The sequence below is a fragment of the Lepidochelys kempii genome, chromosome 1 (assembly GCF_965140265.1).
Source record: "Lepidochelys kempii isolate rLepKem1 chromosome 1, rLepKem1.hap2, whole genome shotgun sequence".
Taxonomy (NCBI): domain Eukaryota; kingdom Metazoa; phylum Chordata; order Testudines; family Cheloniidae; genus Lepidochelys; species Lepidochelys kempii.
The window spans coordinates 278,454,432-278,481,945 of record NC_133256.1 but is presented as its reverse complement, the minus strand read 5'-3'; the positions used below and the strand labels follow the sequence as shown (position 1 = coordinate 278,481,945).

Here is a 27,514-nt window from a genome sequence, read left to right as displayed (position 1 = left end):
CTGCCAGAACTCTCAAACCAAGAGGGACCAAGCAGAATCAATACTTGGATGGAACACCTCCAAAAAACCCCCTACTTTCTGCAGGAAGGCATGCTGATGATTCAATAGATGCTAGTGTTTTTTCTAGGTCAATATTGAGAGTGGCCATATGGTGCTGGGGCTATTGTGTTGCTGGAGGTCCCATCTCCCAGAGGATATGTACCTTTGGGCAGTAAAGGCCCACTTGCACTTTTCATAAGATATGTACCAAACCCATAACTAGGTAATTATATTCTTCCTAAATTAAATTCTCTGCAGTTTCAACTGGACAAAATATTCCAGTTCCTTTTTCTGTCTTAAGCTACTGTGCAATGATGCCAGGTGCTGTTAAAAAGTTACTGGGTTTCATAGCAGTGGAGGGCAAAGTGGTCTTCTAACCATGTATATACCTGTATTAGTAAGCCCTTGTATTGTTTAAATATTTATTTCTAAAGTTCTTTGGGGTCCTTCAGTGAGAGGTGTGTAGATATGTAAAAGATTATATGTGTAAATTTATTAAGAGTTGTATGTAAATATTGAGCAGAAAACCACATTTGGTGTTACTGCATCTGTGTGTTTTTCTCCTTTCAAGGTCCATAACAGTCCCCAGTGTGATGGTTCGGTGTATTCTTGTCTGCGGTCAATCAGCTTATTTTTTGCAAGCCAGGAAGAAATAGTTATTGTGGGACAAGAAGTAAAAAAAGAATCAATCAGGTAAATGAACTGACTGTTTCTGGAACATCTTATCACAGAAATGAAGTATTGGCATTAGGAAGTTATGATTCTTTCACCAAATCTAGCTGTGCTACATAGTTAGCCCCAGTGATCTACACCTGGTTCTGAGTGCCCCGGTTAGCCTAGCCAAGACGTGAGCAGCCACACTGCAAAGGTTCTGCTTGAGGTATTGTGTCCTCATTGGTGCTACATTCACCATTGTATGTCACTATGACTTCTGGGAGGCATATCCCATGGTTCTTTGTGCTGCAGCTACACTCTGAATTTTTCCCTATTGAATTGTGGGAGAACTTTGTCTGTCCTTCTGAGTGCAGAGGGAGGAATTGTGGGAAGGCACTTGAGTGATTTATCCTGCATCCTCACTGCAAAGTGGGCTAGTTACCAGCCCGAGTGAAAGTGGAGCCTACGCTCTAATCTACACCCATAGCCACGCCAGCTAGCCTGGGTTGAAAGTACCACTAAACTCAGGGGAGAGGTTTTTGTGTGTGGATGGGATAGGGACTAGGGGCAATACCAGGTAAGAGTTTGGAATAACTCTGCAGTGAAGACATACCCTCAGAGGTCATACGGCAAGACACAGAGGTTAATAATTATAAGTCAAATTCAGATTTGATTAAAGGAACTTAACTCTATTGAAATGTTTAGCAAGTTGTTCACTCACACCTGTCTGAGTTAGCCTGTTACCTTTGCTATTTTCAGTGGTCGGCCTCTACAAGGCATCTGATTTCTGATTCTTCACATGTCTGTCCCTTGACTGAAAGAGTTTTTCTACACTGGGAAAATGCGTGGTGTTATTAGTTAACTATTGGATTTCTTTTTTAAAATGGTGTTAGCTAGTCTTGGTTAAACCTTGGTCAACCCTGATATTATTTAAAACATGAGAGTCAGTCACTGTCCAGGCTGAGTGCATTGCCCCATTGTAGAGAAGTCCAAATTGAGTTCATCAGGGTCCTTAAGTTCCTTATGCATTACCATTTTGAGACCCAAAATAGTGTTTGAGATACGCCAACCCCTGAACTCTATCTGGTATACCCTTCTTTGTATCAGATATAAGTGTGAGTAGATCTGGTGTTCTCACATCTGAGTTGCTACACCTGGTAGCTACAAGGATATTGCCATTAATCCCAAAAGCAGCAACCTTTGAAGACAGTGATTCTGCAATACTAGAGTCTGATGGAAATCCAAACATAGCTGTCCCCATTTACTGGACAGAGCTACAGCCATGTTGGAGGATATACTGTAAATGGCTAATAATATTTTCTGTGCTATTTAATCTTTGGTTTGAATAGCAAGGGTCTTATTCTACACATGTTCAATGCACAGAATGTTATTGGCTTCAAAGGGAGTTGTTTGTATTGAAAACTTGAAGGATATGGCTCCAAATTACCCTGTCATTTACTGATATTTTAAAAAGTTTTTGGGCACATCTACCTGTTGCTTCTTCTGTTTACAAATGAATTAAAAGTGTAGTTAGACTCTAAAAAGGAACTGTATAAATGACTTAATGGGTCCCATGCTTAATGTCTCTGTCAATGACTCCATGTCAAAACTATTCAGTTTACAAGTAAAAACATGTCTTTCCTAACACAGCAGTGCTGCAAATGCACTGTGGGATTTGAAAGTCAAGATGGGTTCTTTCTGGTTTACACATCAATTCTATATTGATTGTTTATGTGCCAGAAAATAATCCATTTCACTGAATTGATTGCGCAAAGTAAGAGGAGTGACAGATACTGAAAATGTATTTTTGACAGAAAAGTAAACAGACCTTCAGGTCACACGGGGAAGAGATCTGATGAGTTAGGTGACATTTTATGTAGTCTTCTTCTAGTTCTAGCCTCACTTGTCATGTTTAAAATGGGTTATTCTGTTTTTCCAGATTGACATTGCCTCAGACAATTGGAAATGTTTTCATTGAGAGGCTGGCCGACTATATTCTGGTGAAAACTACCTTTGGTTTTTCTCTTGCTTGGGATGGAAGCACTGGTATTTATATTAAACTGACAGAAGAACATAAAGGGAAACCTTGTGGCCTGTGTGGAAATTATAATGGCAATAAATCTGATGATCTGATAATACAAAATAGTAAGTGAAGAGATCCTTTGTAAAAAAACAGATTCTGTGGTCCTTTTGTCTTATAAATATGAGGATGTGCTCTAAAAGGTTGTGTCTATTATCCATTTTAATTTATTTTCAGGCCATTTGAGTAGACTATATAGGGTCTGCTCCACTTTCCCCAGTCATAAATTTTAAGGAGTAGGGCTAGTTCAACAAAACATTTAAGTATATGCTTAAGTCCTTTCCTGTTCAGCAAAACACTTAAGCATGTGCTTAATTTAATTGATAAACATACTTTTAATGATCAAAATACTATTGTTTTTGTGAAAACAAAATGATGTAAAAAAACCCCACCCAAATTAATATTTGGAAAGGGCAGTAGCTCAGCACATGGATCTACATAGTTATTTTAAATAATATGTTGCTGTTTTATTGGTTGGTAAAATACAGAAAGTTGAAAAACCTTGTTGAGGAAGTTTATTTTTTTCCCATTGTTACACCTTTATTAATATACTTTGCTGTGGGGGCAGATGGTACATTTTAAGAAGATGAATAATCCAATGGCATCACTGTAGTCCATCTGAGAGAGCGAGGTTGTGCTGTTGATTTCAGCAATGGTGCCAGAGCTGGAGAAAGTTAAAAGAGCTTTTCTCCTCAACTGAATAGTATTTTCTCTAGGCAACACTTTATATTGGCCATTGTCTACTGTAGATAATATTTTACACACACCCAAGTGAAAAGAGTTCTATGCTGCCTTTGTTTAGAGCAGACACCAGCTCGCAGCTGGTGAAACAAGAGGAGGAAGGTTGGGAACACGAGAGGAGCAGTTTCTCCCAAACAATCCCGGATATAAGTAAAAGTAATAATGGTATTTAACCACTGCAACAAACTACAGGGAGAGTTTAGTTTCTCACATTGGCTATTTTTTTAAATCACAAGTTTTATCTCAATATTACCCTGATTTTTCTCCCTGTTTCCACATCTCTCTTGGGTGATAGCCGGGTACTATTTATTGTGCCAGGAGAGTGAGAAGCAGTTTGCTGTGTTTATGTGTGTGCGCATAGCCTTATTTTCTGCCCAGTAGAAACTGATTGTATCCCCTCCTCAGTGCATGTATCAGCCTCCAGTTATTCAGTGACATGGTACTGTTTGTTCTGTTCCAGACATTTGACGTCCGCGTACCAAAGCATCGTACATTATCTGGCCAGTTAAAACTAATGATTATTTTAAAAAATCATTGATTCACACAGAGTTAAAAACGTAGTTTCAATGTCTCTCTAGTTTACTGTTTATCATAAAACACTGCTTTTTGTCTCCACTTTCAACATTACACATTACTAATGGCACTATAATCTGGCATCTGTAATGGCAGAATTCCTGTCTTTTAGAAGTCAGAGAGTTATGGATCACATTAAAAATTAAACCTGAACTGAGTTTATAACACTGCACTCTGACACTGTGTGTGCAAATGAGAAGCAATCTGTTGTGATACTTTTCACAAGAATAAGATGTGGTGGGTTTATAATACTTATAAATTGCAACTCTGTCTAAATGTTTCCAACTCTCATCAATCCTTTATGGTATTTCCATACACCAGCAATGTAAGGTGAACTGTTCTTTGTAGTCTGCAGACTGATTACTCTCATTGGCCCCAGCTACACTACAGCTAGAACCAGATCTGGGGATCTGTTGTCAACATGACTGTCTTCCAATATGGCAATGCAGTTCAGAATTGTAGGGTCTCTGAAAGTGGACTAAAGTCTTGGACACAGTTGCAATGAGGTCCCTGACTTGGTTATGGCTGTAGTGTTGCTGGGGCATTAGACATACCTCACAATCTACCAAAGTAGTAGAAAGTAAATTTAAGAATTCAACATTTCTAATGATAGTAATGATAAACTGCTAAATACAGTGGGACAAGTGGAAAAATAGGACAATGCTACAATCCTAAAACTATTCAAGATACAAAAATGAATCCAGATGGGGATTCCCCAAACAAAAAAATGAGAGAAATTGAAAGGCATGCTACAGATTCTGAATACTCAAAAAATAGTAGCAGAATCTTATTCTGTTTTTTGTTTCTTTTTCTTAATGGCCACTTTAAACACCATCTCTTTGTTGTTACTGGGGTTTTTTTTGTTTGTTTTTTGTTTTTGTTTTGCTTTATATGACACCTTACTCATTTTGATAGATCTGCCCAGAGGAGGACAATTCTATTTAACAGCAACTTTTGAGGTTTCAAAATTTGGTTTTGTTCATCACTGGAACAAAAGCAAAGCTTTTAGAATGTTGAAGATAAAACAGAATTTGTCAGAATGTCTTTTTTTGGAGTATAACCCTGGGCTGTTTGATTCAGGAAGGTTTTCTAGGTACAGAGCTTGTGCGCGAGGTGGAAGTGGGAGAGGAAGTAAAGAGATTGAGACTCAGAGACTGGATCTCTTCTGACCAGAGAGCTAGAGACTCATTCTATAGCCTGAGTCAGAGGGCACTGGCCTGGCATGTAGGAGAACTATGTTTATGTCCCTGCTTTACCTCCATCAGATTCTCCCACATCCCAGGCCATTGTCGAGACCCCAGGCTATATAAATTGTGAGCGTCTCTCTCTCTGGTTGGAAGTGACCAGAGAGCCTCAGTGATCAAAGAAACCTTGGTGAAGAAAACTTTGTCAAAATCAATATGTCTCCACAAAACATTTCTGCTTTGCTCAAACAGCATATTTTGACACAATTTAATTTTGTCAGAAATGTTCTGACCTGCTCTAAATTTTGATTTAGGGACTTTAATCCAATATCTTCTGTGTCCTGAGCTGGTTTAATCTGGAGACAATGTACGCAGACTTTGATAAAGGGAATTGTAGATGCATCTCATTTTAGTATCCCTGGCTTCTGACCTATTGATTGGTATTGGTATCAACTGCTGCTGTGTCCCACAAAGTAGAGGAAATGCACCTGTTTCAGTCTTTTTGCACATTTAAGAACTTGAAGTAAATGTGGTATGCAGTGCTTAGAGCAGGACAACGGGAATCAGAAAACCTGGGGTCTCTTCCCTCTGACCTTGATTTGTTGCTTGGCCTTGAGCATCTGTTTCCTTAGCTGTGGAATGCTGTTCTATTATATACTGGTTCTTATGTCTCCCTCTTCACCATAGTCTCTGGTACCTTCCAGCAGTGCTTTAAGTGATGTGACTAGCTTCTGTCACATGTGGTTTGTTCTTTCTCTCATCTTCTCTCAAAGGGGGAGTTGTGTATGTAGTGCAGTGTTTTGTTTTGGTAGGATTTTTTTTTGAGGGGGCGGGTGAGGGACAGGAGAGATTATTATACCCACTTTCCCCAAAATATATATATAGATCCTTAAATAAAATGTATTAAAGAAGTGCCAAAAACAAACAAATCCTCATAGTAAGAAATCTGCCTTTGACTCCTTATGAAGTTACCACAACCATATTTCCTGAAAAACTAGACATTTCCTGTTAATTCATTTTAGAATTTAAATATGGCATAAAAGGTGAACTGAAATTTAAAATAATTTTGTAAAGATCCCAAACTAATAATTGAATATATCTTATAGTAAGTACATTTAAATTGTTCGGAAAATAATTCTAATGTTTCATTCGAGAGGTTCCTCGGCTTTTGTGTTGACAGAAAAACCTTTGTTCTTGTGGAAAATGATTCTGTTCAATGTTTTTCTGAAGTAGGTGAATATACAGAAGACATTGCTGTATTTGCAAACAGTTGGTCTGTACAAACCCCAGATGATGCAATTTGTGTGACTACTGCCTCAGATTTTTCTAGTCCATGCTCGACTGACACAGAGTCCTCTGAGGTAAGTTGGTCAGTGTACATTTTCATATTGGATGTGGTTATAGTGATTCACCTTCTCTAGCCTGTTTTATGTATTTCCAATCATTTTATAGTAAAGTGCCCAGCCCTTCCCAAACCAAAATACTTATGGCTCTGCACAGACCTGAAATTCAACACAAATGAAAAAATCATGAATGATTGACTTAAAATTAGACAAAATATTTTAAAAGGCAAACGTTGTGGCACCCATTTAATAAATCATATTTTCTAACCAGTTATATAGGTGCATAAGAAATGAAATATAGTCATCTGCATGTTCTTTATTGATAATACATGAAAATAAAAGGTGTACTTGTGGCACCTTAGAGAATAACAAATTTATTATAGCATAAGTTTTCGTGAGCTACAGCTCACTTCATCGGATGCATCCAGTGGAAAATATAGTGGGGAGATTTTATATACACCGAGAACATGAAACAATGGGTGTTACCATACAGACTGTAACAAGAGTGACCATGAAAGGTGAGCTATTACCAGCAGGAGAGCGCGCGGGGGGGGGGTGGGCGGGACACACACGACGGGACCTTTTGTAGTGATAATCAAGGTGGGCCATTCCAGCACTTTACAAGAACAGTAGGAGGGGAAATAAACATGGGGAAATAGTTTTACTTTGTGTACTGACACATCCACTCCCAGTCTTTATTCAAGACGAAGTTAATTAGCAACACTAATTAGCAAATTAATTCCAATTCAGCAGTCTCTCGTTGGAGTCTGTTTTTGAAGTTTTTTTGTTGAAGAATTGCCACTTTTAGGTCTGTAATCGAGTGACCAAAGAGATTGAGGTATTCTCCGACTGGTTTTTGAATGTTATAATTCTTGACGTCTGATTTGTGTCCATTTATTCTTTTATGTAAAGTGCTGGAAATGGCCCACCTTGATTATCACTACAAAAGCCTCTCCCACCCTTGCCCCCCCGCTCTCCTGCTGGTAATAGCTCACCTTTCATGGTCAATTTTGTTACAGTCTGTATGGTAACACCCATTGTTTCATGTTCTCTGTGTATATAAAATCTCCCCACTATATTTTCCACTGTATGCATCCGATGAAGTGAGCTGCAGCTCACGAAACCTTATGCTCTAATAAATTTGTTAGTCTCTAAGGTGCCACAAGTACTCCTTTTCTTTTTACGGATACAGACTAACACGGCTGCTACTCTGAAACTTGATAATATATGAGACTCTTTAGACTCCTGAAGGACTTTCACACAAAGTGCCTGATACTGATCTCACACTAGTGAAGATCAGGATTGACTCCGCTGCTATCAATGGAACTACAGCAGTGTTAGAGAACATGAGGGAGAACAACATAAATAAGATCAGAATCAGAAAAAATATAGTGAGTATATCAAGCATGTAGAGAAGAGATTGGCTCTAAACAAAACACTGGCTCTAAACACTGAAACATTGGGAATGAGAAGATTTAGATCAGGCCTGTCATTAATGTAGCAACCTTTCATAAGAATTTTTGAAGAGCTGTATAGGATGAAATTAAAAGAACAATGGATTAAATGGATCTGCCACTGGCCTACTTACAGGGTTATTCACTGCCACATTGCAGTATGGGTTTAATTCCCAGCCCTAATGCCTTACCCCTTTATTATCTGAGGAGTTTAAAGTACTGCAGGGGAAACATGCTCAGCTTGTGGGTGGAAGAGGATGCTTTTTGTCACTTTGGCCAGGTTAGCTGTAGCGTTGAGGGGCTATAGAAGAAATTCAGTCCAACCAAAACTGGTCTGGGAAGAATAGGGACTGTGATATAATGGGCAAAAGAGTGGAGATAGGAGAAAATGGGGGAATCTTCTCATTCTAAAAGGGATGTAATGGATACCCAATTGGGGAAACAAAAGTAAAAAGAATAATATTTGTATCATGAAGTATATGATCGCTGTTATTTAACTGATTTGTTTTAAAAAATGCACAGGCCATATTCTTCAAATGCCAAATACTCCTACAGTTTCCTTTTCTCAGCTGTCATGAAAGCATAGACCCTTATTCATATATTTCTAGCTGCATGAATGACCTTTGCAGGTAAGAAAGATGGTGTTCTTTAAACATTTATTTTCATTCTTTGGAATACTAAACAATAGCCAGACTGGTTTTAAATAGTGGAGTTTTTCAGTACAATTTTATTTCAGTAAAGTAATTTCCTCTCCACATTCCCCCAATCTCACCTCCCAGTGTCTCTCTGTTTAATCCCAATAGTGGCTATAATCTTAATAAACAGTGAGTCAAATTCAAACCTGGCATAAGATGTTGCTACTCTCATAGACAACAATGAGTGTTGCACCCTCTAATGCTAGGGATAAATTCAATCAATTATTTCTCCCTTAATTTCAGAGTCTCAACCCTGGAACATCTCCTTCACTTTTTTTTTTTTTTTAAGTCTTGTTTGCTAATACCATCTGCATTTCCAACAGTGCTGGTTTCTGTTAGACCTTGTGAGATCATTTACATTAGAAGTGATTCTCCCCTCATGTGTACGGAAATGGAATAACTGACAAAGCAATATACCTCAGCTTTTTCAATAACAATGATATTACTAACAAATAATCTTAGTGACATCACTATCCATGTTATTTGCTGATATCTTTTACTACTTTGCCAAAGTGCATGTCATCAGTTATTTACTTTCTGCTTTCCTATTTATTTATTTAAATGGGGTACAGAAGGAGATCAGTGCAATGAATTGAAGGAACTCTTGCTTCCATTATACTTCAATATGTAACAAATGACGGGTATTTGATTTTCTCTTTTGCTTTACAATGGAGATAGCAAGATACAGGTTTACTAGAGTCATAGAGTTTAAAACCAGAAAGGACCACTCAATCATCTAATCTAACCTCCTGTAAACCACTGGCCACCAAAACACCTGCACACTAAACCCAACAACTGAAATTAGACTGAAGTAGACGCAGGAGACTAGACTATTCTGTGTTACACACAGACAATAGGAAGTAGCAAGGTGAACCAGTGCCTGGGGCCCCCCTGCAATGGCAGGGAAATGATTAGGCAAGAGAGACCTTGGATCTAAAAATGTTTTCACTAAAGCCAGTGGAAAAACTCCCATTGACTTCAGTGGGAGCAGAAGCCAGGCAGGATCTGAATTTTATTTGTAATGCCTATTTACATTTCAGTGACTTATTGCACCTTCTCTTTTGCAATGGAGAACAATGGAAAGCAAGCTTTCAGGATGGCATTGAGTTAATAAGGCAATGTGCAGGAGGCTTTGATTAAAAAGAAAACATTCACACGTGTGATGTGAATGGTGTGAATATTCAAAACTTTGAGTAAAGTTTCTGTGTCTCAGGATCTCATTAATTTAGGCTTATGTTGTTTATAAACTCTCATCTTGTAGGTTAGTGTCAATTTAAGAAGTTCCTTCTGGTGCCGTAGTTTATATGCCAAGTCACTCTATTAAGACTCATTTAATTGGATTAGATGAGGCAAACTGGAGAGAGACCAATCACTGTGGAGTTTTGAAATGGTGACTTTGTAACAGGTATCTTGAAAGCACCAAAACACATACACAATGCAATATAGTCTTAAAACAACTAATTTTGTAAGCTTAATCTTGTTGTGCTGAAAGACAAATAACCCCCCAGACTATATATTATAACCTTGCCTATCCCATAGATGTCTTGTTATGACAAGTCTATTTTGTTACAAAGTCCTTCACAGTGAACATCTGTTACTGTTTTTTTTAAAGTGAGAAGTTGACTGTCTAATCTATTTCTGACTCCTATCCCTGGAATATCTGAGCAAAACCCAAATATTAATGAATGTGTCCTTTGAGCAACCTGATGAGGGAGGGAATATTATCCCCATTTTGCAGATAGGGAAGTGAGGTACAGAGAGTGACTTTGACCAAGGTCACACAAAAGTCTGTGACAAAGCCAGGAGTAAGACCCAGATATCCAGAATTGCAGGCCATTGCCTTCATCACAAGACCACCCTTCCTCTCCCAAATTGTTTCTGTTAATGAGCATTGCTAATCTTTTGTAATAAATGTTACTCATTCTTTGTTGTAACATTAAAATAAAGCAAAAATCTTTTGTCGGGTCAAACGATAAAAAATGCAAAAGCATAATCAGTATCTCTAGTTTCTTTTTTAAGTGATGCTATTTAAAGTCTCAAAAATCGTAACCCCTTTAAACTGTGCAAGGCCAACTCTGTGGAGAGTTCTGCAATGTCGCATAGCAAATATTTATATGAGTATTAAATTTAGGATTTAGTGATCACAGGATTATTTTACTGCTTCAGAGCGGATGATGATGAAACTTACTGCCGAGCAGTGACAGAGTATGCTAGAGCATGCTCACATGCAGGCTACCCCGTGCGGGAATGGAGGGAGGATTTTCCTGCCTGTAGTAAGTATCAACTTTTTTTATATTTATAATGTTTTATTAATTTTTCCAAATACACCAAAATAGCAGATTCAACATAATATACAAAGTAAGCAAAGAGAATTAAGATAAAAAGGAGGGATGGGGAAGGTATCTATCTATCTTCAGGGTCAACCTTAATCAGGGACCTCTAACATGCCCAAATTGCTTTGAATTTTTCAGAATGCCAGTTATTCGTTAGCTGCGAGGTCAGCCTTATCACTGAGCCAGGCATCGATATTTGGTAGGGACAGACTGTTCCATTTTTGCAGGATTAATTATTTTAGTGACCAAAGCTGCATATTGGAGCCATGCCACTAGGTAACCTTCAGGTATCAGGAATATATCCAAGTCCAAAACATGAGGAGGGCTCCAACTTAGCATCCAATATAAAATTGGTCCTTCAACCCACCTCATACCAGAGATTTTGGTAAAGGAGCACCCCCAAAACATGAAGTAATGCTGTGGATTTCGAACAGCAGTCAGTATATTTCTGAGACCCATTACCATTAGTCTGTGTCATAGGTGTAGTTTGACTGCTATGTTTGGGGGAAGCGGGGCAAAGCCAGACACACATGTGCACACTAAAGCCAGTTCCCTTGGCTCACTGGATCTATCTCCCTGCCTGGAGTGGTACCTGGCCTGCCGGTGGTGGTGGGGATGGGACGAGACGGGCTGGCTTAATGGAGGAGCCCCAGATGCTGCTGTCTGCTGTGGGGACCTGAGCATGGGAGCTACGGCCACGGCTGCTGCAGTGATGTGGCAACTCTGGTGCCTCCCTGCTGGGGCTGCTGTTGCTACTGAGGGGACACCACATGCTGGCTCCTGCTCCCCCCCACCATTCCCATATCCCCTTCTATTCCACATCACACCCCACTTCCCTGCCCTATTCCCCCCCTTCCCCACTGTCTCTTCTCCCCACTGCCTTCCCCTAAGCCCCACCCTACCCTCCTTGCACTGCTCCATTTAGGCACTCACTCTTGTACAGGAAACAGATGGGCACTATGACCCAGGAGGGCAACATCCAGCTGCCGAGGTAGCAACCGCTCCCCACCCTGGTCCAGCTGCCTGGATTGCTCTGCTTGGCCTACCATTCTGGGAGGCTCAGTGTGGGAAGGACAGAGCCCCGTCCCCCTGTAGGCCGAGTAGAGCAAGCCCTGCAGGGCAGCTTGGCACTTGCGGATATTGCGGGGGGGGGGGGGAATGGCACATGATTCCATGTGACCCCCCCCCACCTCACCTTTGTTTGGGGGCGCAGTGCCCCTCCTGCACCCCTCCAAACTACACCCATGGTCTGTGAGGGGACCACTATATTTGGAAATGTGTCTTTTGGTGAATAAGCTGTAGTTTCAAGTCTGTAGTTGCTTTTTTAATGTTAGGTACAATTGTATTCCATTGAGTTGGAGATAGGTTTGTTTCCAATTATTACTAAAGCAGATTTAATATTTTAAAAAATGTTATATTCTAACATATGCAGTGTTGCTTTGGCCATGATGGTCCCAGTATATTAGAGAGACAAGGTGGGTGAGGTAATATTTTTTACTGGACCAACTTCTGTTGGTCAGAGAGACAAGCTTTCGAGCTACACAGAGCTCTGCTTCAGGTCTGGGAAATGTACCCAGAGTATAATAGCTAAGTACAAGGTGGAACAGATTGTGTAGCATAAGTAGTAAAGACATATTTCAGGGGACCATTGAAAGTGAAGTGGCCCATTAAGCACTCTCCAGTCAAAGGGGAAAATAGAATAGAGACACTGGATTTATGGTTTATTACAGCATTCTATAAGCCCCCACTTAATTTCCCTCCCCCCATCATTCCCCTCCCCCCTTATGACTGGAGAGGTGTTAAGGGACTTTTAAAAGTAGATTTATGTAACAATAATTATACCAGGAAAATTGCATAACTGTTTATTTGGTGAGATGTATTGGGTTTCAAAAAAACCCAAATTACTGATGAAGGTTTTCTAACTTATAAAGGAAGCATAATGCACTAATGTCCCGCGTAACTTGTACATGTTTTAGCTGAAAAGTGTGAAGACAGTTTTGTCCATCGGGATTGCATTAGTTGCTGCCCCCCAACCTGCACATTTGAAAAGGATTGTCTTGGCAGCAACCTCCATTGCTTAGATGGCTGTTACTGTCCAGATGGTAAGTATCTAATATTGTCACACGGCATATTAACATTAAACTAATGCCTGATAACACAACTATAGTGTCATAGACTGCATGCTTAAAATTAAAAATCAGAAAAAAATTATATTTTACAAACATAAGCTTCTATTTTAGTTTTTAATATATCCATACTTTCTTTCCTCCTGCTAATGTTTTATGCATTGGTTGAATTATTATATTTTTCAAAATACAGTGCAACTATGAATCAGACCATATCAGTTAAAACTTGGGTGATCTCTTGGGTGAGCTATGCAAATATAAAAGTTACATGAGTTTTAACTATCGTATCTGAATTTTTCCTAATTGTTTTGAGTTTTCTAAATAGTACAGATATTTTATGCTGTGTTCAGGAAGATTATCCTCCTTAAAGCTAGACTCAACAAAAGACACGATGTTGGACTGTTGGGAACAGCCCTGCCATGGCAAGGCTGTGGACTATGTGACCCCCCACTAGTCTTCCATTTCAAACTTGTATGGTTCTATGGGATCATTGCGGGTATTGTACATGCACATTCAGGGTGAAATTCAAGCTGCTTCAAAAGACCTGTTCAAAGCCCTCAACCACAAAGCCCCCCTGGTAAGTCCCTTTAAACCAGTAAGTGGTGCATCTTGAGTGGGCACCTTGCTTTGGGATGAATTTAATTCAGTGCTTAATTTATAATGAAAGAGGTGCTGGGGCTCAAGCAATTAGGTGCCAGGGCTCAAACAATTTTTTTACATTCCTAACTGATGCAGCAAGCCCTGAGGTGCCAGAGCTTTGAACTGCCAAGCTTAGAAGTGTCAGGACTCATCCCTGGCACAAATTAAACACTGATTTCACCCTTTCACTGAATTGAACTTTTATGCTGCAGAGTGATCAGTGAAGCACAAGATTGGCCCAGCATTGAGGCACTGGTCTGGGATGTGGGAGATTAAGGTTCAATTCCCTGCTGTACAGTGGACATCCTGTGTGACCTTGGGCGAGTCACTTAGGGCAGGTCTACACTACAGGGTTAAGTTGACCTAAGTTACGCAACTCCAGCTATGTGAATAACATAGCTGGAGTCAATTTAGCTTAGGTTGACTTATTGCAGTGTCTATACCATGCTGGGTCGATGGGAGAAACTCTCCTGTCGACTTACCTTATGCTTCTTGTTCTGGTGGAGTACTGGAGTTGCCGGGAGAGTGATCGGCAGTCGATTTAGCGGGTCTTCACTTGGTGACCCCCTGGGTAACCCAGCATCGATCCATGGTAAGTGTAGACATGCCCTTAGTCTCTCTGTAGCTCAGTTAGGGTGGCAACTCACGCATTCCAGCACATCCAGGAACAGCATGGTCCTGCCACCTTTTTGATTCTGTCCCCACTGGTATGCTGTGCATGTGAGGTCACACCATGTAGAGCAGTGATTCTCAACATTTTTCTTTCTGAGTCTGTTTTTCTGCATATCCAGTAGATTAAAAGACAGGGCTGGTTCTGGGGGATAGCAAGCGGGACAATTGCCCAGGGTCCCAGGGGGCCCTGCAAAGTTAAGTTGCTCAGGCTTGGGCTTCAGCCCCAGGCAGCAGGGCTTGGCTTCAGCTTTCTGCCCTGAGCACCTGTGAGTCTAATGCCAGCCCTGCTCTCTGATTTATTTTGACGGACCCCTTGAAATCTGCTCGCGGCCCCCTAGGGGGCCCTGAACCTCTGGTTGAGAACCACTGATGTAGAGGACACCATTTTAAAGGGTGAGCCACCCTGCCCCCACTGGCACAACTGTGCATGCATGGTCATGGTGGGATGGGGGTAGGGATGGTGTGGCACACTCTTCAAAATGACACCCTGCATCCATGATACCAGATAAAATCATGTCTGGTTTTGTCTCAGTACTGGATAGGGGACAAACCATTTAGAATCTGGACTGTCTGACTTAAAACTGGGTGAATGGCCTGCTTTGCCTCAGTTCCCCATCTGTACAATGGGGGTCATGGAGAGGAGACGGGCACTGCTGGGATAAAATCACCCACTGAAATATCATGAAAATGGTGTCCCTGTGACCAAGTGAACATACGGAGTGAGCAGCAGAGCCCCAATATTCCTATCTTGTTTTCAGTCTTTTATTTTATTATTTTTTTTAAACAAAAATAGGTCTCGTTATGAACAATGGAACTTGTATCTCTGTGTCAAATTGTCCTTGTATTTATCACGGGAAAGCCTTCTCTGTAGGCTCAAAAATTGAACAAGAATGCAGTCACTGGTATGTAACCTCTAATCCACAATTTCCACTTTCATGTATCCGCTTGCCTATATTTAATTCATTGTATGATGTTTACCAAGTTACACTACATTTTTCAAGGCTATTCTATATCTGTATCTACAATCCGTGTTCTGTATCTAACTAGAATACAGAGAAAATGTATCCTAAATGAAGTATGAATTTGTGACATGTCTTAAGACTTAGAAAATCAATATTTTTAAAAAACCTGAACAAAAAGCATGTTCTGTGTTTTGTGCTTTATTTAGTACTTGTACTGGTGGCGTTTGGAACTGCACTGAACATGACTGTCCAGGTAACTGCATTTTAATGATTCCTATCACCAGTATAAGGATCACCAGCAATCTGAGGCTCATAGTGGATCACAAGCTAAATATGAATCAACAGTGTTACACTTGCAAAAAAAGCAAACAGCATTCTGGGTTGTAGGAGTGTTGTAATCAAGACATGAGAAGTAATTCTTCCACTTTACTCCGCACTGATTAGGCTTCAACTGGAGTCCTGTGTCCAGTTTTGGGTGCCACATTTCAGGAAAGATGTGGACAAATTGGAGAGAGTCCAGAGAAGAGCAACAAAAATGATTAAAGGTCTAGAAAACATGACCTATGCGGGAAGATTGAAATAATTGGGTTTGTTTAGTCTGGAGAAGAGAAAACTGAGAGGGGACATAACAGTTTTCAAGTACATAAAAGGTTGTTACAAGGAGGAGCGAGAAAAATTGTTCTCCTTAACCTCTGAGGATAGGACAAGAAGCAATGGGCTTAAATTGCAGCGAGGGCGGTTTAGGTTGGAAATTGGAAAAACTTCCCAACTGTCAGGGTGGTTAAGCACTGGAATAAATTGCGTAGAAAGGTTGTGGAATCTCCATCATTGGGGATTTTTAAGAGCAGGTTAGACAAACACCTGCCAGGGATGGTCTAGATAATACTTAGTAATGCTATGAGTGCAGAGGACTGTATTAGATGACCTCTTGAGGTCCCTTCCAGTCCTATGATTCTGTACCAAATAAGTGGCCCAGAAGCCGCAAAAGATAACAGAAACAGATATGCTTTAGGAGTTTGGGATGATAATAAGCAAACAGGAGAGATTAAAGAAATGGATGCAGAGAGCAGTGATTAGACCGCTGGTGTACTGATTATCTGACCATATCATTCTACTGTTACCTTATGCTTCCCCCAATCTTTTTGATGTATCCAACTGTTGTCTCTTGTCTTAGACTTCATGTTCTTTAGGGCAGGCACCATCTCTCTATTGTGCTTGTACAGTGCCTAGCACAATGGGTCCCTGATTGCAGCGTCTAGATATTATCATAATACAAACAGTGATAAGAGCACATCATAGTGGTGCTCAGCTTAATCTGCATAGAACAACAGGTTAATTTTAAGATAGGCCTCATTTCTAAGGCCTCCATTGCTTTGGACAAAGTTATTCAACACCTATTCAATAACTCCTGTACCTCAGGGACCAAGATCTCCCTTGACAGTTACATTTCATAGAAATGATAAGACTCAAAATCAAGAGGTCAAATTCATGAAAGTGGGACAGAGCTTTCCAGGCAACTGTCTCTAGACTATGGAGCTCCCGGTGGAAGGATAAGATGTAAGATGTGATACTTCACATGCATTAAATGTGGCACCAAACATCATGATGGCTAGATAGATTTAAACTAGGCTGGATAATGTGCTTGAGAATATATGGTAGGGAAATGTTCCTGCATTGCCTCTTTTCCATCTCTGACTCTATGATATGGCTATGATATGATATGATATGTGCAAATGAACATTCCTATTTATTGAATGTTATTCTTTCTCTCAAGCTGAGTGCGCCATCGTAGGTGATTCTCACTTCACAACGTTTGATGGTCGTCATTATACCTTTCTTGGGATTTGTCAGTACGTTCTGGTAAAAGGCACTGGGAAAGACAAATTCACAATCACTTTACAGAAAGCTCCATGTGGTCAGGTAAGGTCACACTTGAATTTGAGATGATAAATGGGTACATACAAATTTCAGGTAATCTTAAGTAGCCAGCCAAAGTAAATTAACCAGGCATGCTTAGTAGTAATAATGTCAGAAATAAAATTGAAACAGTTTTTCTGCTTTTTACATTGAGGAGCTAAATATAGTTTGATCATGATCTGTGTTTTATTTCAATTACTGCTGTTGGCCTTTGTAAAATTAATTGCTGCTTTTCTGGGATTAAGTCAACAGACCTTTTCATTCATGCATGATTACACAGGTATCTACATATTTGGTTACAGCCTGAGCAGGTGTCTTAGACAGAAAAACAGTTTTACTGACAGGACTGATAGGTTTAATATACTGCCAGACAGGTAAAAGAGATTTCTTAGCAGCCTGAGACACTTAGTGGTTATTTTATAGGATATCACATTCCTTGGAACAGTATGTTTAAAAAATCCACAAAAATATTAAAACACCCATCAATATCAGTTTGTGGCTGAAGAGTTCAGGATATGTTATTGGTCTGAGTTAAGAGCAACCTCAACTTTTCATTTCATTCTTTTTGAAAAAGTCAAATACTTGACAGTATTTTAACATACTTTTGGATGAACAAACTGATATTTAATTCAGTGTTAGTAAAACACTCTTTGTATCTTTCTGTCTGTTGATAAAATTCATTTTCACTCAGAATCTCGACCATGCCTGCATCCAGTCTGTAACACTAGTTCTTGAAGATGATAGGAGTAAACAAGTGACTCTTACCAGGGATGGTGAAATCCAGTTTGGCCCTAGCCAGGGTTTTAACTTCAATGGTAAGAAAAACATGGATTAGAGTTCACATTCTTGCCTTCATATTTTCTAATGCTTTTTATTATACTTTTGTACAAGTAAATAATTCCTTGGGAGACCCAAACCATGAAAGGTGCTAACTACTGTTAAAAGACTTAACCTTCTTAATTTTAATAACCTATGGAATGCTGTGTATACTTTAGAAATACTTTATGTAGGGGTGGAGAATCCCTGGGTTATACTCCCAAGGACACCTACAGAAGTCAGCCATTCTGATTTTTTTGCAGGATCGTCTTGATGCTGAAGGGATGGTCCTTCTTAATTAAAGTTTCTTGGAACATGTTGCAAGCCAAAATGCAAATGAGGCACAATTTGGTTTAATGGCATCTGCATCGGTTTGAGAGCTAAGAATGCTCTGATACTCTGTTGACTCTGATACTAATTTGCTGTGTGACATTGGGAAAGTTAGTTCACCTTTCTGTCTCAATTTCCCCACTTTTAAAACTGTGAAATAATATTTACCTGCCTCGGAGAGTTGTTCTGAGGATTAACTAGTGAGATTCTAGTGTCTCGGAAGTTAAGGTTGAAGCTAGCATCTGATTATGTCCACTTCTCAGACAAACTTGTTAAGATGTTTGTGAATATGTATAAGTAAGTTAGTTGGTTCGGGAGGAAACCCCTCAGCAGAATATTTTAATTATCAAAGACAAATATATGAGGCAAGGAATTCAAAAGTCAAGATGATGCTTAAAAAAAATCCACCCCGAAACATTAAAGCTTAAGCACAGGAAAGTTTGGCAATGTAGTTAAGAAGCTCTACCTTTTTAGCCTCACTACCTTGTGGAACATCCTTGTAAGGTACATATTTGTCTATGACAAATATCTTGGTATTACAGCCAGGATATATTATTAAACCCTGGATAGCTGGGTGTTTTGGCTATCAGCTAGGAACATTTTAAAGTCTTATACACTGAAGTGTTTTGTCTGAAGCTGTAGGCATCTTAAATCATTTTCACTGCAGTTATGCAAAATAATGTTATGTAAATTAGCTGCAAAGGTATACTGCGTTTAAGATGTCTGCAACTGCAGGGAGCCCAACCACTATGGATAATAATTGGATACAATGATTGTAAAATTTCCATTGCCCACTATAGGGGTTTTATTAGGAAGGTGGACTGGGTCTTGGATCGGGCTTTTGGATCAGTCTTCCTTCTTCCCAGTGCTGGCTGACTTTCCCCCAAGTCATGATCTTCCACAGAAGTACAAGATGCTGACTTTCTATGTCTTCTTAGTTGAAAGATCTCTGCCTAAGCAGATGTCTCACCTATATTCAGATCCCAGAGACTTTAACCCTCCCTCCTTTGGTTGAAGGACCCATCTCTATCAACTTTCAAGAGCTCTGTTCCCTTGTCTGTCTAGTGGTGGATGCCAGAGATGGCGCCTGTCTTTGCTTATATCTTCCAAAATTCAATGACCTTATTTCAAGAGGCAGGGTGACCTCATGCTATTCTTCCCTTCTTGTGGTCTTCCCCTCCCCCGTAAGTAAATGGGGTTTCAATTGTTTTGAGTCCACCATGCTTGATTTATATAGGAGACAAGTGAATAGCTGCGACCTCCCCTCCTGTCTGGGAGAGGCATGTTTCTCCTTTTGTTTGGACATAGGCTGTAAAGCTTAATACCAATGAGTATCCATAATTCCTTATATGGTGTTAATACATACATTTTACAATGCTATTAATCACTGGTGTGTCATAGGCTTTCATAAAACACCTCACTCGATACACTTATAATACTGTAATATTGTATACAATCTGTTGATTCAGTTGCTTATCACTTAAGGTTCAGGCCCCCTGTCTTTATATCCCAGATAAAGTTTTTCTTTTCTGCTGGAAGCTATCTCCTCCCTCCACTTAATAGTTTAGTTTAACTAATATGTAAATGGGCCTTCCTTGTCTCTGCCTGACAACAGGGCTGGTCAGAGAAGCAAATACATATTCATTTGTCTAGGGAAGACCTGTTTGCCCACTCCACCTGACATGCAGGGTTTAAACAGCATATATCCATAACTCTTAATGCACACCACGTACATATATTGCACAAGAATATTAATGATTAGTGAGTTATTAATTTTCCAATGGAAAATTACATGACACCTTATAGATACCGATTATAACCATAGTCAGTTGGGCGTAGTGAGTATGTCAGGCCTGAGAAGAGTTGCTGACACAGAGTAGTGAACCACAGTTGGGCCCGTCATAGTGTGGTACACAGTTGTCTCCATTAGTTTTGGTGCAGGGTGGGCAGGGATATTTGGAGTGTTCTGAGGTTGTGTACAGTCCATTAATTGCATTTCTATACTTTTTCAAAGTTTTTTGTTTGTTTTTAAAGTTGAAACATTTAAAACCATAGGGCTGGTTTCTGTATGGAAATATTTCAACCAAGGAAAAATGACTTACATTTTTTTTTCTGTTATGTGCAGGGGACATTGAAATTCGGAACCTGTCTTCTTTGTTTGTGCAGCTGAAAACTAGATTTGGTTTAAAGATTCAATTTGCTAAAGATGGGGAGAGACTATATATACAAGTCAATACCAGCTGGAAAAGAAGAACACTAGGTCTATGTGGAACTTTTAATGGGAACTTAAGAGATGATTTTCTGTAAGTTTGTTTTATATATGTCTAGATTGAATTTAATAACAGGTGAAATATTCAGATAAATTTAACCAGTTGACACGATCATTTCACTAACACTTTCATATTCTGGTAAACCAATCAGTCAAAAACACTTGAGTTTAATTACAAGAATCTCAGCTACTTTCTTTTTTAACATTGGTTCACTCAATACCCTATGCGGTGGTTATTTTTCTGTCAAGTTCTTAAGAATCAAGGTGTTTGTGATCCCCCGCCCATGAGATGCATCAGTTTTACAGAGACACAATGTTATCTGGTGATTAGAGAAGGAGCCTGGAAGTCAGGATCCCTAATATGAAATTCTGCCCTATTGAAGTGAATGGAAAAACTCCCTTTGACTTCAGTGGGATGAGGATTTTACCTCTGGACTGTATTATGTGTAAAATAGTGATTATAACTTATCTACTTCACAGTGAAATTGCTTAACTCACTAATGTCTGCAAAGTGTTTTGCGATGCTTGGATGCAAGACAATATATAAATGTAAATGATTATTTATGACAGTGCAATCATAGAAAAAGAACTAGAGATTTATGTAATATACAGAATACATTTAATATATAGAATATAGCTGTATTGTGTTTCTCTAGTTTGTATTTAAAATGTAGGCTCTGAACTGATCAAGGGATTGTTTTAGTCTGTGACATCTTGTCTGTGATTTGAATGGGCAGAGGTCAGATCTGTGTCTGCCAAGATCATGATCGCGCTGTTATGTTTGCCAGAGAGCATATTAGTTAACATACTTATCATTAGTCAAACAGAAAAAATCCATTGAGCAGCTTGGTTGAGTTTAGCAGCATCTTTATCCTCTCTGCTAGATTTAGTGACAGCACTCTACAGGAATTACTACAGGGGTTTCAGAGGACACAGAGATGATTCATTCCCAAACTGAGTAAAGCAAATATTTAACAGAAGTCAGGTTTTGTATCGTTGTTTAACTCCTTGGCGCCGGAGGTCAGATTTCCTTGCATGAAGTCCAGTGCTGGCAACGGATTTACTGGGAAACACCAGCACAAAAGGATTAACAATTTCTTTATTTCTTGGTTGTATTGGGGTTGCAGCATCAGGAAGGTAGTGAGAAGTCCAGGTGATGGGATCTTGACTCATTTAATGGCTCTCTGTTGGTGGGATGAAGTTGGCATACTCTTACCAATAAATAAGATTCCCTCTATTCGACATTGGTGAGGCCTCATCTGGAGTACTGTGTCCAGTTTTGGGCCCCACACTACAAGAAGGATGTGGATAAATTGGAGAGAGTCCAGCGAAGGGCAACAAAAATGATTAGGGGTCTAGAACACATGACTTATGAGGAGAGGCTGAGGGAGCTGGGATTGTTTAGCCTGCAGAAGAGAAGAATGAGGGGGGATTTGATAGCTGCTTTCAACTACCTGAAAGGGGGTTCCAAAGAGGATGGCTCTAGACTGTTCTCAATGGTAGCAGATGACAGAACGAGGAGTAATGGTCTCAAGTTGCAGTGGGGGAGGTTTAGATTGGATATTCGGAAAAACTTTTTCACTAAGAGGGTGGTGAAACACTGGAATGCGTTACCTAGGGAGGTGGTAGAATCTCCTTCCTTAGAAGTTTTTAAGGTCAGGCTTGACAAAGCCCTGGCTGGGATGATTTAACTGGGAATTGGTCCTGCTTCGAGCAGGGGGTTGGACTAGATGACCTTCTGGGGTCCCTTCCAACCCTGATATTCTATGATTCTATGATTCTTTTGCACATTCATTTTTTTTTTGTAAAACATTTTGTTCTCATTTGATTTATGGATTAAATAGGATTTTTTTTTTAACAAAGGAAAACAGCCTTTCTGTGACCATACTGACTTATTTCTTGACCATGGCATGGCAAGAAACTACTCTGTAAATCACTGTATGCCGTCCTCCTTTTTAAGAAGATTAACATGTCATCTGTGTATTGAATCATGTTATTCCTGGTATTTCCTGGTAGCTCCTTTGCATCCAAACCATCAGCACAGGGCATCAGAGCCAGGAAAAATGCAGTATCCAATACTGCTACCATTCTCCCTTGATTTCCAAACACTTTATTGCTTGATTTCTTTCCTTAAATGTTATTAGGATTGGCACAACTTTAAACAAGAAGAATCCTTAATCACAAAGGTTATCCTTTCCTCTTTCCTTTAGTCCTACTTCTATACCTGGGATCAGCAACCTTTGGCCCGTGGCCCACCAGAGTAAGCTCCCTGGCGGGCCGGGCCGGTTTGTTTACCTGCCGCATCTGCAGGTTCGGCTGATCGCGGCTCCCATTGGTCGTGGTTTGCTGTTCCAGGCCAATGCGCGCTGTGGGAAGCGGCACAGGCCGAGGGATATGCTGGCTGCTGCTTCCTGCAGCCCCCATTGGCCTGGACCGGCGAACTGCGGCCTGTGGGAGCTGCGATCAGCAGAACCTGCTGACGCGGCAGGTAAACAAACTGGCCCGCCCCGCCAGGGGGCTTACCCTAGCAGGCCACTTGCCAAAGGTTGCTGATCCCTGTTCTATACCTTCCTGAAAATCCTTCAAACTCTATCACAATTCTTTATAGAAAGTAGATTTGTTTGACATATTGAATACGAAATTAAAACATCATTGAGAACTGGCTATTTGTCAGCCTTTTTGATACTTCACTAAACACGTGAGTTGTAGCAGTGGCCAAATTCTGCTCTCACTCATGGCTCACCAAATGAATGCAGTTGCTTCGGGTTGAAGTGAGGTTAGACATTTCTGCATCAGTAAAATATTAGCTGAAGCTGAACCTGACTTTTATTATACCTTTATGAAGGCTAAAAAATGTGGAGACTGCTTGTTTGAATGGTGAATTTGCTTACATGTTTGAGGTTCTTTGACTTGCTGAGCCAGTAGAGACAGCAGGACTCATTTTGATTCATTTTCTCAGAGGAAGCAGCTTAAGTTTATATGCATGTCCACAACAACAGTTAGTGTCTGTTACTTAGGTTGGGGCTTGGGCCCTGGGGTTACCTTGGCTATCACAGGCTAGAGTTTATGGGTCATGTGATTGCTCCAGCAGCTGAGGAGCTAATGAGAGAAACTTTTATTTTAAAAAGTTAATGCCTTTGAATATGTTGTGAAAAAGAATATTACACATTTTATACTTAGACCTGGACTTTGTCCTTCCTTTTAAGATCATTTTTTTACAAAGTGATTTGATTTGCATTTAATAATAAAATTGGTCAGTTATGCAACGTTTTTCTTTTTAAAGACAGGCATAAACATAAACAAATTCCCGTTGAAATCCACAAAAGTGTACTTTAAGGGTAGATTTTTTTAACAGCTCTCCACTTTGTCAAAACTTGTCTCCCTTGATGTCAGTAATAAAGCTGACTTCAAAGGGAATCAGGCCAACACTGAATGCTTTTGAAAATCCCTCCCTAAATTTATATTCCATATTCTCAAATTGTCATTCTTTTTGTACTGTGTTGGATTTTTCTGGTTCAAAATCCATACATTGGATTTTTTCTGGTTCAAAATCCATGCAAGTGGCCCAGTGGTAGAGCAGGTCTTAGGAGACTTTGGTTCTATTCCCAGGTCTTCTACTGGCCTGTGAGGTGATCTTGGGCAAGTCACTTCACCTCTCTGTGACTCAGTTTCACTATTTGTAAAGTGGGGATAATGCTACTGCCCTCCTTTTGTAATGTACTTAGAGATCTACTGATGAAAAGTGCTAAATAAGAGTTAGTGGTTGTTATTATTTGCTGGAGCAAGCCTGACAAATGGAGGCAGGAAACCCGAAAGAGGATTCATCTCTCATATTTGTTTTCTTGGTTTTAATGTTATAAAGAATTTATAAGACAGAGTTGGCAAAGATGTTATAAATGTTTGTAATAATGCAAAGAACACTGGACAGGCCTTGATTAAGTATACTTAACTTTCCAAAATGTTTATGTACCTATACCAGGCACACTGAATAGACATTATACTTTCAAAGGTAGTATTTGCCAGTTGTAAAGGAAAATGTTTTCATGAGAGTTCTGTTCATTTCATTCCTTTACAAAGATTCTGAAACAAAGTGCAGAGACAGGGTAATTCCACTGTGGTGTGGAATCAATGGATGTGCAAGAGAGATCTGAACAAATGCAAAGACAATATTAATAACTAGTCTATGTGAGAAGCCCTTCTACCAGGCAGTGCTGACCTTTTGCTTTATCTTTCCTTCTCCCTTCAGTTCTCCAGCAGGGATGATTGAAGGAACCCCTCAGCTTCATGCCAATGCATGGAAGGTTTCCTCAGCTTGTTTTGCGCCTGTCAACGTTCCTGTGGTTGATCCTTGCAACGTTAATCAACAAAACGGTATGGTCCACTTTTGGAATTTTGATTTAGATTTATCTTAACCACATTACTAGAGCAGGATTTTGTTCTCTCTATGCTGCCTGAACGTCATTGTTCCTTACAGATTATCTGTGGGTATTAGTGTAACTTCAGTTTTAGACACACACTGATTTTTTTTTTTTTTTGCAAACCCTTTCCTTTGGTGTGTTTAATGTCCTTAATATACAAACTGAAATAACTATTGGCATATGCAAAGGTGATTACTTAATTTTGGATGTGCTTATGTTTCCTTTTAAGAAATATAAGCATGTTTTGCAAATTTGAAGGCTGTTAGGTCTCCTCTCTGATACGCATGTGTAGCTCACAGGGGTTGTGCCTTATCCCCAGATATAATTTGGATTTAGTATTTTTAATGTTTTTGGGTATAATCTTCAAGTCCTTAATCAGGCCTTACCTCCACTGAAACCAGTGGAATTGAGCCCTGAGTAAAGACTACAGGACTGATCCCAGAATAATCTTCAACTTTTAGGAAGCTAGTGAATCCTAAGGCGTTTTACATCTTCAGGGCTGGGCAGTTTTCTAGAGTGCTGTGGTTATCTGTGGCCAATGCAAGGGGGCCACTTTAGGACTTTTGTTTAGAGTCATCTCCCCAATTCCCCCCAAGATACCCTCTCCCTTCCTCTGGCCTGCCTGAAAGATTGCCCTGCCTCCCTCTGCTGTCAAGTTCCACCCCCTGTTTCATACAGGAAAGCGGTATGGGTGGATGATGCAGAGCAGCGGTGGTGGTTGGCGATGGATGCCATCTAGTATAGCACACAGAAGGACAGTGGTGTTGATGTGGCTGGCTGGGGAGGTGGTAGCTGGAAAACAGGAAGCTTGTTATCAGAGAGCTGAGCCTTCCTGGCAGCTCCAGGACAGACTACAGGAGGGTTTAAGAGGTGGGAAGGCTCAGGGAGAGGTGTGGTTGGTGGCAAGAGACAACAAAGATCTGAGTTTGATTTGCTCTTAGCCTTCATATTTGAGTTCAAAGGACAAGTATCGTCATCTTTAGGAATCCAAGGATCAAAGTACTGTAGAAGAGGTCCAAGTGCAGCAATAAGCCACATGTGGTGGGCTGGCATAGGTCTCAGCCATGCAGTTGGAATGGTCATCTGTGGTCTTTTCTGTGGCAGCTATTCCACCATGTAACAGCCAAGCATCCAGTCACCTGCTTCTCCCTGTTTCTGTTAATGCCATGAGATAAAATGAATGAAAGCATGAGACAGGCTCAGCATCAAAGCAGAAATAATGGAGCATTTTGTGCCACATAAGAATTTCAATGGGAAGGCCAGCAAAAAGTCAGTAACGCCAGGAAGCACTTTGTGGCATATGGAGAGAGCAGTAGTCTTGGAACGTTTGTGTCCCGAAGCTCCAATTTGTAATAACTGCCCAGCCTGCATGTCAAGAAAAGTTTGGCCATTGCAACCCCCCAAAACTCTCAATGACTTTCTTTACGCTTTTGAAATGTGTTCTGTTTCCATTTACATGTTTCCTTCAGCTCAATATAGATTTTTATTTAGTTAGGTATTTTTATTGAAGCAAAGTTCATTGCTGAAATATTTACGTCAGTTACAAATAACAGTATTTTATGGAACTACTTTATGTAGAAGCTTTTATTGCACAGTTGTATGAATTGGTGTGTTGTTGATACTCTTTGCTATTTATTTTTGATTGCTATATTATCATGAGTACTGCCAAAAAAGAAAATGTTGCCTTCCCTTAGTTGGCTATGCATCCCACTGTGATATCATCAATCAAGAACTTTTTGCTCCATGTCACCCATACGTCAGTCCAGGATTATACTACCAGCTGTGCCGTTTTGATGCCTGTAAATGTGGAAGCAGCTGTTTGTGTAATGCACTTGCACACTATGCCTATATCTGTGGCAAGCATGGAATTGCTATTGATTTCAGAGCTCATGTTTCATACTGCGGTGAGTAACATTTGCAAAAGAAGAATAGTTTTAGAAATGGGGAATGATGAGAAATTCTTTGAAATAGAACAAATCTTTGCTTTGCATCAGAAGCTAGAATCCTGCTTTGGGATGTTGAAACGCAAACATAATGCACAGCAGCTGCAGCTGCAGTGCCTAGGGTGTCACTTTTTGGAAGAAGGGGAAAGTGGTCACAGTGTGATATGGAAGGTAGAGCAGGGACTTGAATCCAGATGTTTCAAATCATTGGCTAATACCCTAACCACTGCATCATTCTTCCTCTCCCCTAGAAACTGAAATATATTTAATATACTTTGAAACACACAGACTTTTTCAAGGGTTTTTCTTAACAAAAAGGCGTCCTG

The 27,514-nt window shown here is 40.0% G+C and overlaps 1 protein-coding gene across 1 annotated transcript in view; it reads left to right on the top strand.

Annotated features, from left to right (window-relative positions):
• The window catches only part of OTOGL (otogelin like), a 129,184-nt gene that overhangs the window by 7,752 nt on the left and 93,918 nt on the right, over nucleotides 1-27,514 (top strand). The window contains exons 7-19 of the mRNA XM_073338544.1: nucleotides 611-732; nucleotides 2,633-2,838; nucleotides 6,505-6,632; nucleotides 8,591-8,697; nucleotides 10,930-11,036; nucleotides 13,073-13,198; nucleotides 15,327-15,435; nucleotides 15,702-15,748; nucleotides 17,270-17,415; nucleotides 18,104-18,227; nucleotides 20,684-20,861; nucleotides 25,074-25,198; nucleotides 26,940-27,149. Coding sequence (XP_073194645.1) covers nucleotides 611-732; nucleotides 2,633-2,838; nucleotides 6,505-6,632; nucleotides 8,591-8,697; nucleotides 10,930-11,036; nucleotides 13,073-13,198; nucleotides 15,327-15,435; nucleotides 15,702-15,748; nucleotides 17,270-17,415; nucleotides 18,104-18,227; nucleotides 20,684-20,861; nucleotides 25,074-25,198; nucleotides 26,940-27,149 — 1,735 coding nt within the window. The remainder of the gene's footprint in view (nucleotides 1-610; nucleotides 733-2,632; nucleotides 2,839-6,504; nucleotides 6,633-8,590; nucleotides 8,698-10,929; nucleotides 11,037-13,072; nucleotides 13,199-15,326; nucleotides 15,436-15,701; nucleotides 15,749-17,269; nucleotides 17,416-18,103; nucleotides 18,228-20,683; nucleotides 20,862-25,073; nucleotides 25,199-26,939; nucleotides 27,150-27,514) is intronic.